A 14294-nucleotide genomic window follows, 5' to 3' on the forward strand; every position below is an offset into this window, starting at 1 on the left:
TTATTGCAATTTCGGAAACATGGTTAAATGAGGATAATAAAGAGCTGGTATATCTTGATGGTTATGAATTGTTTCTGGTTAATAGGCAGACGAGAAGGGGTGGAGGCGTTGCATTATATGTAAGGTCAGATTACAACTGTAAACTCATTAACAACATGTCATTTACAGTGGACAACATCATGGAATGTGTTACCATAGAAATGACATCTATAAACTCCAAAAACATAGTTGTTAGTTGTATTTACAAAGCTCCTGGGACAAATATTGACATCTTTGAAGACGGTATCTTAGGAATGTACAACAAAATCAACAGAAATAAGCATTTATTTGTCTGTGGAGATTTCAATATAGATTTTTTAAACCCTCACAATCATTCACAAATCACTTAATTTATAAACACCTTGTACTGTTTAGGACTGTTTCCAACCATCATTCATCCTAGCAGAATAACTATGGAGTCCACAACTCTCATTGACAATATTTTAACCAACGCCATATTCAGTAATCTTAGTGGGGGACTACTGGTCAGTGATATCAGTGATCACTTGCCAGTTTTCTGTCTTTGCATTGGAGGGTTGTTGTAAGTATCGAAGCAATACCAAATTCATGAGTAGAAAAGTAACACCTGAAACAATTGAAAATTTAAGGGAGGATTTATCAAGTCAGAACTGGTCGGATGTTTTTGTTGATGATGTTGACAGGTCATATGATGCTTTCATTTCCATTTTTTCCAGTTTGTATAATAAACACTGTCCATTTGTTGACAAAATATACAGAAATCAATATAGCATTAAACCATGGATAACTAAGGGACTTCAGAGGGCATGTAAAAAGAAAAACTTACTATATAAACAATTCATAAAACTACGAACTAAGGAAGCTGAAAGTAAGTATAAAACATATAAGAATAAGTTAATCAATATCATGAGACGCAGTAAAAAAAAGATATTATAATGAGTTACTTGTCATATAACATATTCATATTAAATGAAATAGTAAAAAAGAATAGAGTAACTAGAGATTATCCTTCACTTTTTCAGAGTAACAACTACATCACGATTGATAATGACGAGTCTATTGCTGAACACTTTAATGAATACTTCGTTAATGTGGGTAAAATTCTTGCCAGTAAAATTGACTCATCAACTAATAACTTCTAGGTAAATAATTCAACGTTTAACAAATCTGTTTCAATGTTCATTGGTGGTACTCACGAAAGGGAAATACTTGATCTGGTTCATGGTTCAAAAACTAAGAAATCGACTGATGTTAATAATTTGGATATGGCTTTATTAAAAAAAAGTTATTGATTGTATATTAAAACCTTTCAATTACATTTACAATATGTCACTAAGTACTGGTACATTTCCTTCTCAAATGAAAATAGCCAAAGTAATTCCTCTGTTTAAAACTGGTGACAAACACACATTTTCTAATTATAGACCTATATCACTCCTGCCACAATTTTCTAAAATTTTGGAAAAAATATTTGCTAAAAGATTAAATGATTATTTACTGAAGCATAACATCATTTGTGAAGAACAATATGGATTCAGAAGGTCTCGAACTACATCACAGGCTTTGATGGACTTTGTGGAAAGTATAGCAACTGTAATTGACAAAAAACAATATACAGTAGGTGTTTTTTTTTGTTGTTTTTTTTTTTTATTTACAGAAAGCGTTTGACACAATTAACCATGGAACACTATTAACTAAACTGCAGAAATATGGAATCAGAGGTCTGGCATATGAATGGATAACTAGTTATTTACAAGGCAGATTGCGGGATGTTCAATTCCATAATACAAATTCTGAACTCAGGGAAGTCACATGTGGGGTGCCGCAGGGCTCAGTGCTCGGTCCTTTGTTGTTTATAATCTATATAAATGATATACGTTGGGTGTCGAGTTCACTGAGATGTGTCCTTTTTGCGGATGATACAACAGTGTTCTGTAGCGGTGAAAATCTTGAACAGCTTCTGGACATAGTTAAGAAAGAACTGGAAAAAATTTAAGGTTTGGTTTGACGCTAATAAGTTGTCACTCAACCTTGGGAAAACCAAATGTATTATATTTGGAAATAAACAGGCACCCACATGTAAAAATTTAACTATAAACAATAAGGAAATTGAGTTAGTAAGAGAGAATAAATTTTTAGGTGTTATAATTGATAATAAACTTAGCTGGAAATGACATATACGAGGGCTGTCCATAAAGTATAGGTCCTTTTTATTTTTTTCAAAAACTATATGGATTTCATTCATATGTTTTTACGTCAGTCATGCTTGAACCCTCGTGCGCATGCGTGAGTTTTTCCATGCCTGTCGGTGAAGTCATTCTCCTGTGAGCACTCCTTGTGGGAGGAGTCGTCCAGCCCCTCGTCGGAATTCCTTTGTCTGAGAATTTGCTGAGAGACTGGCGCTTTGTTTGATCAAATTTTTTTCTAAACCTGTGAGACACATCGAAGTGGACATGGTTCGAAAAATTAAGCTGGTTTTCAGTGAAAATTTTAACGGCTGATGAGAGATTTTGAGGTGATACTGTCGCTTTAAGGACTTCCCACGGTGCGAGACGTCGCTCATCGCTCTCAGGCGGCATCATCAGCCTGTTTCAAGCTGAAAACCTCCACATTTCAGGCTCTATTGATCCAGGATGTCGTGAGAGAACAGAGAAGTTTCAGAAGAAGTCGGTTTCAGCATTTTATCCGGATATTCCACTGTTAAAGGAGATTTTTTTAATGAAAGACGTGCGGACGGGTCCGCGTGTCGGGACGCAGCCGGCGCGGTGCGGCGGCACAGGAAAAACACCTCCGTGTTGATAACCATTTGTAAAATCCAGGCGGCTTTTGATGGCTTTCAGTGGAGTGAGTATATGAGAAATTGTTTAACAGCTGGACATGTTCCAACTTGTCCTTAAGGCTTCCAACAGAGGTGTTTTTCCTGTGGCGGAGCATCGTGGCGGCTGCGAGCCGACGCGCGGACCCGTCCGCACGTCTTTCATTAAAAAAAATCTCCTTTAACAGTGGAATATCCGGATAAAATGCTGAAACCGACTTCTTCTGAAACTTCTCTGTTCTCCCACGATGTCCTGGATCAATAGAGCCTGAAATGTGGAGGTTTTCAGCTTGAAACAGGCTGATGACGCCGCCTGAGAGCGCTGCGCGACGTCTCGCACCGTGGGAAGTCCTTAAAGCGACAGTATCACCTCAAAATCTCTCATCAGCCGTTAAAATTTTCACTGAAAACCAGCTTAATTTTTCGAACCATGTCCACTTCGATGTGTCTCACAGGTTTAGAAAAAATTTTGATCAAACAAAGCACCAGTCTCTCAGCAACTTCTCAGACAAAGGAATTCCGACGAGGGGCTGGACGACTCCTCCCACAAGGAGTGCTCACAGGCGAATGACGTCACCGACAGGCGTGGAAAAACTCACGCATGCGCACGAGGGTTCAAGCGTGTCTGACGTAAAAACATATTAATGAAATCCATATAGTTTTTGAAAAAAATAAAAAGGACCTATACTTTATGGACAGACCTCGTAAATTATGTGAAATCAAAATTGTCAAAAACTATAGCCATTTTGTATAAAGCCAAAGACGTACTGCCACAAGAAGGGTTACTTACTTTATATCATTCTCTGATGGTACCATATATGACATATTGTGTTGAGTCATGGGGAAACACTTACAAATCAAACACCAATCCAATATTCCTTTTGCAAAAACGAGCCATACGAATCATCTGCAATAAACATTATCATGAACCAACTCATTCTCTATTTGTGTCTTTAAATTTATTAAAATTCATAGATTTGGTCGATTACATTACAATTCAAACTTTGTTTCGAGCGAAAAACCAAGCCTTACCGAGACATGTCCAGAGTCTGTTCAGATTGAGGGAATCCAGATATAGTTCAAGAGGTTGTGCAATTTTTATGAAACCACCAGTAAGAACAAATGTAAAGGGTTTTTGTGTGTCTGTGGTTGGGGTGAAGAAATGGAACGAATGTTCAACAGAGGTTAGAATGAGTGGTACCTTAGTAAGATTTAAGAAACTACTCAAAAAGAACATCATGTCTAAGTATCATAAAGAAGCAAATATTTGATTTATACGGAATGTTCAATTTATAAGTGGGATTTATTGTACATTTGAATGTGTGGGTATGTATATGCGTATGTAGATATATAGATATGGGTAGGTGTATATGTATATATGTATATAAGTGACCGTGTATATGTATGTATATATATGTATATATTTATGTATGTAAAGTATACGAGGTCTATTAGAAAAGTATCCGACCTTATTATTTTTTTTAAAAACCATATGGATTTGAATCACGTGTGATTGCGTCAGACAAGCTTGAACCCTCGTGTGCATGCGTGAGTTTTGTCATGCCTGTCGGTTGCGTCATTCGCCTGTGAGCAGGCTTTGAGTGAGGTGTGGTCCACCCCTCTCGGCAGATTTTTATTGCGAATAAATGTCTGAACGATTTGGAGCTTTGCTGCATCAATTTTTTTCCAGAAACTGTGAGAGACCGTGAGGCTTCATCACGGTGTTGCTTTGCGCCGAGCGGCTGCACCATGACGCGCGGTGGAGCAGCTTCTCTTTCCATGACAAAAACTCCTGTAACAGTGAAATGTGCCATTCATTTTTAAACTGGACGCTGTCTTGATCTGGTATGTCATCTGACTAGCACAGGAATTGTGAAAAGACATGGACATCAGCACTTTTTCGGCACATTAAGACAGACGTGCAGAGGAGTTCTGCGCGTCGCGGTGCAGCCGCTCGGCGCAAAGCAACGCCGTGATGAAGCCTCACGGGACATGTTCTGGCATGTCCAGCTCATGCACAGTCACAATCGGATATTCACATGACTGGAAAGCAACCGGAATCCGTCTGAAATCCACCTGAAACCTGTCCTGTGAGACCAACACAGAGGTGGTTTTGTCCCGCGTAATGAACGGCTCCGTGGCACGTCCCTCTGATTTTCTTTCCATGAAAAAAAACTCCTGTAACGGTGGAATGTACCGAAAAAGTGCTGATGTCCACATCTTCTGCCTTTTTGTGAAAGTCAGACGAGGTCCCGGATCAACAAAGCCTTAACGTTGGAAATGATCTGGTTGTTTCAGCGGGGTGTGAGCCTGTCGATGGGGGCTGGGAGTGCGCCGCGCTTTCAGCAGTTGTGGGCAGTCCTTAAAGCGGCAGTAACAATCCGTAATCTGTTTAATCCCCATAAAATCGTCCCTGAAAGCCATATTAATTTTTCGAACGATGTCCACCTGGAGGTCTCTCACAGTTTCTGGAAAAAAATTGATGCAGCAAAGCTCCAAATCGTTCAGACATTTATTTGCAATAAAAATCCGCCGAGAGGGTGGACCACACCTCACTCAAAGCCTGCTCACAGGCGAATGACGCAACCGACAGGCATGAAAAAACTCACGCATGCGCACGAGGGTTCAAGCTTGTCTGACGCAATCACACGTGATTCAAATCCATATGGTTTTTTAAAAAAATAATAAGGTTGGATATTTTTCTAATAGACCTCGTATACGTATGTATATAGGTATATATGGCACAGCCCAAGCAGAGGGTCACCCCCAAGAGCCTGGTCTGCTTGAGGTTTCTTCCTTATGGGGAGTTTTTCCTCACCACAGTTGCCTAGTGCTTGCTCTGGGGGTTGGTTGGTAAGGATAGTCCTTACCTGCGTAAAGTGCCTTGATTTGACTTTCTTGTGATCTGGTACTATATAAATATAATTATAAGTGAATAGTATATTGATGTGTATGTCTGTGTGTCGACATGTAGTAGTGAATTTGTATTTATGTAAATATGACTGATTAGAATTGATGGACTTGTACTAGCAGGGGTGGGCGCTAATAAGCTTTGCTTCAGCCCACACCCTTTCGGACTCACTAGTTTTGTTTATGCGTTTGTGGAATTGTTATTTTTTTTCTATTTGAATATTTTGTGTGCCGAATAAAAAAACTTTGTCACTTTGTCACTTTGATCTGATGGTCCGTTACAGCTGGACCAGCCTGTCAATGTGCGCGCTCTCCAGCCTGTCGCAAAAGCGATATATGTTTTTATGTATTTTCACGTGAGGACAGCAGGCAGAGACATGCGCCTGGAATATTATAAGTTCATGTCCTTCAAAACACAGTACGTGTTCTCCAGCTGAGACATACAGGAGTGGTAAAGTTTCTGGCTGACAATCAGAGCTTTTGTCAGTTGCAGGTTTGAGTCCCGTGGGTGGCATGTATTTTTTTTTTTTTTTTTCACAGCAGCTGCGCAATATGGTTACACATGCTGCAGCTGCTGGAACAGTGCACGACACCGCCACAGCGGGTTCGTTCACACCTGCCCGCTGGCTCGATGTTTTCGTGGTTCGCTCATACAAGTTGTTCCGCCATGAGTCGCCCTGATTTGTACTTATGCGTACTATGTGATAGATAGATAGATAACAGAAATCTTTGTTTGCAATTACAAAGGTCAGAAGTTTTCCTGTAGTACTTGACCAAGTTTTCACACACTGTAGCAGGGATTTTGGTCCACTCCTTCATACAGATCTTCACCAGATCTTTCAGGTTTCGAGTTTCACCTCTCTCTAAAGATTTTCTATTGAGTTCAGTTTTGGAGACTGGCTTGGCCACTCCAGGACTTTGAAATGCTTCTTACGGAGCCACTCCTTAGTTGCCCTGGCTGTGTGGTTTGGTCTTTCCCGCCTCCATGACAACTGTAGGAGGGGTGATTTTTTTTCCTAACTTCTTAGTTTAAGACAGTGGTGTCCAAACTATTCCAGAAAGGGCCGAGAGGGTGCAGGTTTTCTTTGCAGCCACTGACTTCAGCAGGTGATTTCATTGATTAACATCCCTTTGAGCAGGTGGGATGAGTTCATCAGTGAAATCACCTTTCTGGAATAGTTTGGACACCACTGGTTTAAGACGTATTAAGCAATAAAGTTCTGTATAACTGTGGGTGTTTTTGCTTTGAGTGATAGCTGCTGAGTTCAGCAACTCCCCCTCTCGTAGCTTCCAACCGTAACTCAGAGTCCGCTGGCAGCAGCCACTCACTGTTATGTTGTTGCTCTCTCTCTGTTTGCTTGGACTATTTTATTACAAATGCCTGGAATAATACAGTTTGTTGTGCTTTGAAACTTCCTAACGGATCATCTACAGTAATATGTTCCTTTTGCAATACTAACCCTGTGTGAAACCCTTGTCTTATTTAGTGTTGAATGCTAACGGTGTTGACACGTTCAGCAGCTGTTAATACTAATAAGGAAATACACGGCTCCTAAGTTTTATTATCCACACCAAAATATACAGTTATGAGACCCACCATACAGTCTGAAAAAATATGATTTAATAACTATCAGAATGGATGTCTGGTGGTTTGAACTCAGGCTGTTCAGGCTTTTTTCTGATACACACAGAGCCACCCACACTCCACCCCTTCATGCATTAATGAGTTCATCATTAATCAGTGTGGGCGAGGCTCTCAACACGGTGATGCTCAGACAAGGCGGTCATTTCGGCAGTTCTGGGTTTTTACAGAAAAACAATAGATGATGTCACACAGGCTTTGTCCAGTGTGTGTGTGTGTGTGTGTGTGTGTGTGTGTGTGTGTGTGTGTGTGTATATATATATATATATATATATATATATATATATATATATATATATATATATATATATATACAGTTTCTGGCAACTGCACGAGGCTGTCAGGTCAACAAGGGACGAAATCTCTGAAGAATGTTTCCAGCACATTGTTCGATCTGTGCTATGAAGAATTCAGACAGATCTAAAGGCAAAAGGCTATAGAACCCCCAATACCAGCATAGTACCAAATGAAGTGGCTGTGATTGAAAACTTCAGTGCTAACTTGAGCACTGAATTCAAACACTGTCAAGCAGAGTTTGCTGCTTTTCTCAAAGAAGGACAGTGTGTTATGGAAGAAGAAGTCCATATAAGAATTACTTGTGAAAAGGTCTTCAAGAGATTTTAGATCAGACTTGCAGGATCAATTGGGACAACTTGACAGTGTCCATGCTGCTGTTGTTCCTCCCACATCTACCCTCTTAATCTCTGCTGTACACTGTGCAGCAGAAAATAATTTTTGGAAACGTGTGCATTGCTTCATTGCATGCGCTCTGTATGTAACCACAGCTGGTGTTGACAGAGTCTTCAATAAGTGAAGCAGTTTTCTATGAATCCACGTGGAAAAAAAACAATTCTTTCTTTAAACATTTGGTAGTTTTACCCGTTTGCTTTGTTGTAGCTTTGATAATTTCATTTTACCTTAAATTAAAAACTCTAATCTGTATTTCAGTTCAGCAGAGCTATACAACGCATTATTACTGATATGACAATAATAGTGTGATGAACCCAACCACATCCCAATTCCACAAACTGCATGTCTGTCCTATACAAACTGCATGTCTGGTTCTCCCATTAGGGGTTCTGCTCTGTTGCATTCATTCACTGCCCTCTTCTTATAAAAACCTGCTTCATCTCCCTGGCATTTATCTCTGGACTGGGAGAACAGCTTTGGTATAAATGTCACATGAAGGCAGGTTTACATATATTTAAATATTTGGTTCTCACATTGACCTTCGGATACAAAGCAATGTGTCAGCATACTTCACCCACCTTGGCAGCTGGTGCACTCACAGCTGTGTATGATTGGCAGGACGACTGGCTCACTTTCCCCATTCTCACATCGCAGGCTGAGGAAGCGAACTGGGTTGTCTGGGTCCAACCGGTAACTACAACAATCACATACGGACTGGAGGTATGGTTCCTGGATGGAGGGAAGAGGAGAGATTTAAGAAACATGTGACGGGAAACAAAAGACAGCTGTTAGCTAAAGAAACATATGGAATTGAAGATACAGAGTAGAAAGGAGCAGTAAAGATGTTGTAGGCCACACCTGTGCACTTTTTGGCCCGTGGGCCGTATCCGGCCCTTTGGCTTACTCGGACCTGCCTGCAAATACTTGGAAATTAAAGAATAAAATATTCACTATTCTATGAAGTTTGTGTTGCGGGTGACCTTCATCCACCTCCCAAGCTGTTTGTGTCTGTGTGTGCGTGTCCTCCGGAGTATAGCAGAGCCTGGGACGGAGCGATTGCCCCAGGCCACACAGCCTGGTACTGCGCCATTGCGTAGTGCATGCCGCACAGCCTTGCATGGCACCATTGCATAAGATTTATACCCACATTCGGACCCGTGATCGTGAATGTTTCGTTTTCACACTCGTGTTCTTGGTGCACAGACATTTCGGTGATTCAAAAGGTGCAGATCATTCGTCCACCTTTTCCCGACGATTTGTGACTTTTTGACTTTTCCTCCTTCATTCTGCTGTCATTGTGTGACCGGGCCTTTATGACTGAACTAAAACCGCATTGCTTTTATTTTGAAGCTTGTTCTTTTTTGTTTGCTTGTTCTCAGAAATGATTAATCCAATCAATGTGCACCGCTCCTTAAAAATGTCTGCTCATACCAAAAAGAGAGAGATGGATGCTGAATGAATTTGTTAAATTTTAAAGTTTAACAAATGCAGATACAGGTCCTCTCTCACTGATGATCGTCTGTCGGCTCTCCACCTCAGACATTCAGCCTGACTTTGATACACTTGTTAAGGGTCAACAGAGACAAGATTTCTCTCACAGAACAAGAAAAATAACTGAAACACACTAAAATGTAAAACGTGGTGGAGAAAACAAATGTAGTCATGCACAGACATGATAAGAACTAATGTACTGGGACACTTTTCTCTTTTTTTCTGCCCAGTTCACTGATATTGTGACTTGTCTTTAATATCTGGTTTACAATGACAATTGATGTGATGTCTTGAGAAAGTGAAGAACCTCCTCATTCCAGCCGTAAGTTTCAGTTTCAACAGTATATTAAACTCGAAATGCGTTTTGGGGTCAATGTGACTGAAAATTATCACAAATGTAATAATGAGTCAGAAATGTTTCACATTTTGTTCACTATTGTGTTGGAAAATTTGATTGAATAAATTACATTTTTGTAAGGTAACCTCTTTTTTTCATTGCCTAATCAGAACATCTAGTTTGTCAAAATAATGGTATTTACTGCTTTTCATATAGGAATAGCCCGGCCCTCCACAATATTTTCTGTTTCTCATTTGGCCCTTTGCAAAAAATAATTGTCCACCCCTGCTGTAGGCCATGTTGAGGAAACCAAATAGGAAACTGTGAGCTTGTGAGTAATAGAGAGTTTAGGAAAAGAAAACTACAGAAATCATTGATGTGATCCTGGGAGCAGGAACTAATGCCACACATCACCACATCCATCACACGACTGAACTGCTCTGGGGCCTGATCAACAACTACCCAGGCTATTGGTCCTCTCAAAACTACCTATCTGCTGCAGTCAGGAGATACATGGTCATGACCTTGTCCCTTTCAAGTTGCTGTGGTCCTCAGCACTGAAGCACGTGCATGCAGGATCATACATGCATTTCTGTATGTTTGATGTAAATTGTATATCTCTATTAATGGAAGATTTTGCACCGGGTTAATTGTTTCTGCTATCAGTAAAAATATCTGATTGAAAACCTGAGTTCAAGAGAGTCACTGTGAAGGAATTGCACGTGTACCAGCTGCTAGGTTTTGATTGGCTGGTTTGAGGGTGTGTGGTGTGAAGTGATTGGTGTAGTGTTTGAGTGAGGCGGGGTTTTGGTGTTTGTGTGGACTGAATAGCGTAGTGAGCACATTTCAAGGGAGCACTTCGACAAGGGAGAACGGCTTTACTCTCTGACTGAGCTGACTGAGAGGGAGTTTCGACTCCGTACAGAGAACGCTTACACCGGACAAGCCAAATTGTTGCTGGCCGAACAGACAAACAATGGAGGAGACGCGGCAAATGCGCTCACACATAGCTGTTCATTCGGCCATTGTAAACACACATGAACGAACACACACAGCCAGCGATCACGTCATCAGTCCAGCACCTCTGCTCTACACATACACACACACACGCACGCACATGAGGTCAGTAGTGCTGTGAAGGGGAGGACGAGCACTGATGTGACTGCATGAGTGAGTGAATGACTGCATCATGCCAGCTTTGACACATGGCGTGAGTCCGAACCATATGTTGGTTGTACTCTGATGTCCAGTACCGGCAGGAACTGTGCAAAGGGAGGAACACAGCACTCCCTCTCACTCCGGTCCCGTGTTTTCCATCCAGACGTTTGGACATCGGGCAGTCTTCAGCACCTTTTATGGCCGCCTGACAGCAGTATGTGTCATCTAAACTGTTGTATACTTCCACTTTGGATGCCATCATGCAGGTGTGGACGAGGTAATCTGGATGCGTTCTGACACTGATGACCACTCCTCTTTTCCTCCCGATTGCATCGGATTATGGCAATATTTGCCATGTCGGGCTGGTTCCTGTACATTCTTGCTATGTGTGACGGGGGCTTAAAACCCGTGTTAAAAACAATGATGTTAGCATATAGTTGTGGTACGAAGTTTACAAGCACTCCTCATGGGCATGAATGTCATGTAATTTGAGGTGATTAATGATGTCCTTGAACTGTTCTTTGCCAGGGTGGAATGAAATGTACAGCATACATTCCCCGGTGACATTACTAGGTACACCTTACTAGTACTGGATTGGACCCCCTTTTGTCTTTAGAACTGCGTTTAATTCTTCATGGCATAGATTCAACAAGGTGTTGGAAACATTCCTCAGAGATGTTGCTCCATATTGACATAATAGCATTACGCAGTCACCCACTCAACCAGTCTACCCATCTGCCACCAACAACCATGCAACGTTCAAAGTCACTTAAACCCCCCCCCCCCCACCCCCCAATTTGATGCTCAGTTTGAACTTCAGCAAGCTGTCTTCACCACGTCCAGATGCCTAAATGCCTTACTGCCATGTGATTGGCTGATTAGCTATTTGTGTTAACAAGCAAATGAACAGGTGTACCTAATGAAGTGGCTGGTTAATGTACATCATTACTGAGTTCAAAAAACAAAACAAGTCTGAATTTATTTTAAATCTTCTCTAATCCACACACGGTCAAAATTACACATTCATTCATTCTTTCTTTCATTTTCTATACTTGCTTACTCCAAGCAAGGGCCGGGGTGGGGGGGTGGAGCCTATCCCAGCAGTCTAAGGCATAAGGTGGGGTACACCCTGGACAGGCCGCCAGTCCACGACAGGGCCACATATAGACAGACATATTCACATGCACAGCTACGGTCAGTTTAAAGTTTTCAATTCACCCAACCTGCATGCATTTGGAAGTGGGAGGAACCTGGAGCACCTGGGGGGAACCCATGTGAAGATGGGGAGAATATGTAAACTCCACACAAAAAGGCCCCAGGTGAGAAGCGATCCCACAGCCTTCTTACTGTGAGGCAAAACTGCAAACCACTACTCCACTGTGCCACCCAAAATTATACATAGAGGCTCAAATATATACATACATTCAATTAAATCTAAATAAGTGGTGCTGAAAGTTCTACAATGTCTTTTAATGTAACACAACCAAAGTCTATTAACTCCTCATTAGTGACCATGATTGACTGCAACTGGTAATTTCTCTTTGCCAGCATAAAAAGGATGTGTATGACAGCTCTCATTGGACTGACCAATACTCAAAACAATGGGAAAGTCCAAGGACCTCAGTGAAGACCTAAGAGGGAGAATTGTAGATTTGCACAAGTTGTGAAGGTCTCTTGGAGCCATTTATTAACAACTGCAGATTCCAAGATCACCAGTTCAAACAACTGGTTCTAAGTACAAGTTAGTCGGATGTGTCACCACTTAGCCAAGGTCTGGAAGAAGACCAAAACTGTCACCCTCAGATGAGAGAAAATTGGTTTGGATGTTCAGGAAAAACCCAGGAACCACCAAGGCTCAGGCCTGCAGTGAACTGGCAACTGCTGGAACACCACCATCACTGTCCACAGGGAAGTGAGGTTTACATTGCCATGGACTGGGAGGGTGCTGACCAAGAAAGAAGCCCCTGCTCCAAAATTGAAACTTTCAAGTGAGACTGAAATTTGCAGCTCAAATGCCTTCTGGAGAAATGTTTCATGGCCACAAGACAAAGACTGAGCTATTTGGCCACAATGACAAGAGTTATGTTTGGAGGAGTAAAGGTGAGGCTTTCAAACCTAAGAACACTGTACCAGCTGTCAAGCAAAGTTGTGATACCTTCATGCTCTGGGGCTGTTTCGCTGCCAATGGTACTGGTGCATTGCACATAGTGGATGGAATAATGAAGAAGGAGGACTACCCCCAAATTCTTCATCCCAAATGGATGATGGATGAGATTTATTGTCATTGTCATTACAAGTGCAACAACAACAAGATTATGTCCACACTCACATTTCCACAGACAAGATACAGCAATTAATCCACAATTATTACTTGTTTACCCTAATAATGGCACACATTAGAATTAAGACAACACATATACATTTGACATTGTTTATGCGCACTAAACTTGAAACAGTCCATTTTCCAAATTGAGGCGATCGTGAGTGTGTGATAGCCGCTGCAACAGGAGTCGCACCGCTGCTAGCTTGGGGGGAATGGGGACCTGCCACAGCTAAAACCGCGCAGCCCCCGGAGGGGATAAAGGGTTGCGTGAGCGGTGGCCGGGATGGGGTGTGTGATGGGGGGCAGGAGGGGAGGTAGGAGAGAAAGTGGAGCATGCTTCAATCTTTGTCCATGTGTGAGTCTGTCTGTCTTTGTGTACTGGAGTTAGAGCGATAAGGAGGCAGCCAATATTCCCAAGGCCGTAGAGATTCTTCTGGAGGAAAAACAGTGGGCATTTAACCCTTGAGAGGCTGATAAGCCTGCCGTGTTTGTGGTTGAGCAGTGAAAAACACTTTTCCAGCTTCACATGAACAAACCAGATCCCAATTATGAAAATTTCCCGGCCTCTGAAATTTTCACCTTCTCCTGCAAGGTGCGCATTTGCTCCGAGATGTTATCCAATTTGCGTCTGAGTTCAAGGGTTAACGCAGTCTGAGAATGCATCGCCTTGCCCAACTCATTAATCATGACGGACAAGTGAGGGGTCGTGGTTTTGGTGGCAGTCGTCTTGCCAATTTTCCGGTAGGTCAGGGCAGCACATAAGCCAGTAAGTACCAGCCCTCCTGCTATGAAACCAAATATGAATAAATCTTCGACGTCCTCCACAGAGAATGGTGCAAAGCATGCGACCCGCCACGTCTCCCAGGCGTCGAGAACATAGGCCGCAGGGTAAGTTCCATCCGGGCATGCA

General features: G+C 41.8%; 1 protein-coding gene across 1 annotated transcript in view; it reads right to left on the reverse strand.

The window, feature by feature from the left end:
* scospondin (subcommissural organ spondin) overlaps positions 1–14294 on the reverse strand; it is an 852118-nt gene that overhangs the window by 10779 nt on the left and 827045 nt on the right. Inside the window, 1 exon segment of the mRNA XM_034168739.1 lies at positions 8654–8804. Coding sequence (XP_034024630.1) covers positions 8654–8804 — 151 coding nt within the window.

This window comes from Thalassophryne amazonica, chromosome 1, assembly GCF_902500255.1.
Source record: "Thalassophryne amazonica chromosome 1, fThaAma1.1, whole genome shotgun sequence".
NCBI lineage: Eukaryota > Metazoa > Chordata > Actinopteri > Batrachoidiformes > Batrachoididae > Thalassophryne > Thalassophryne amazonica.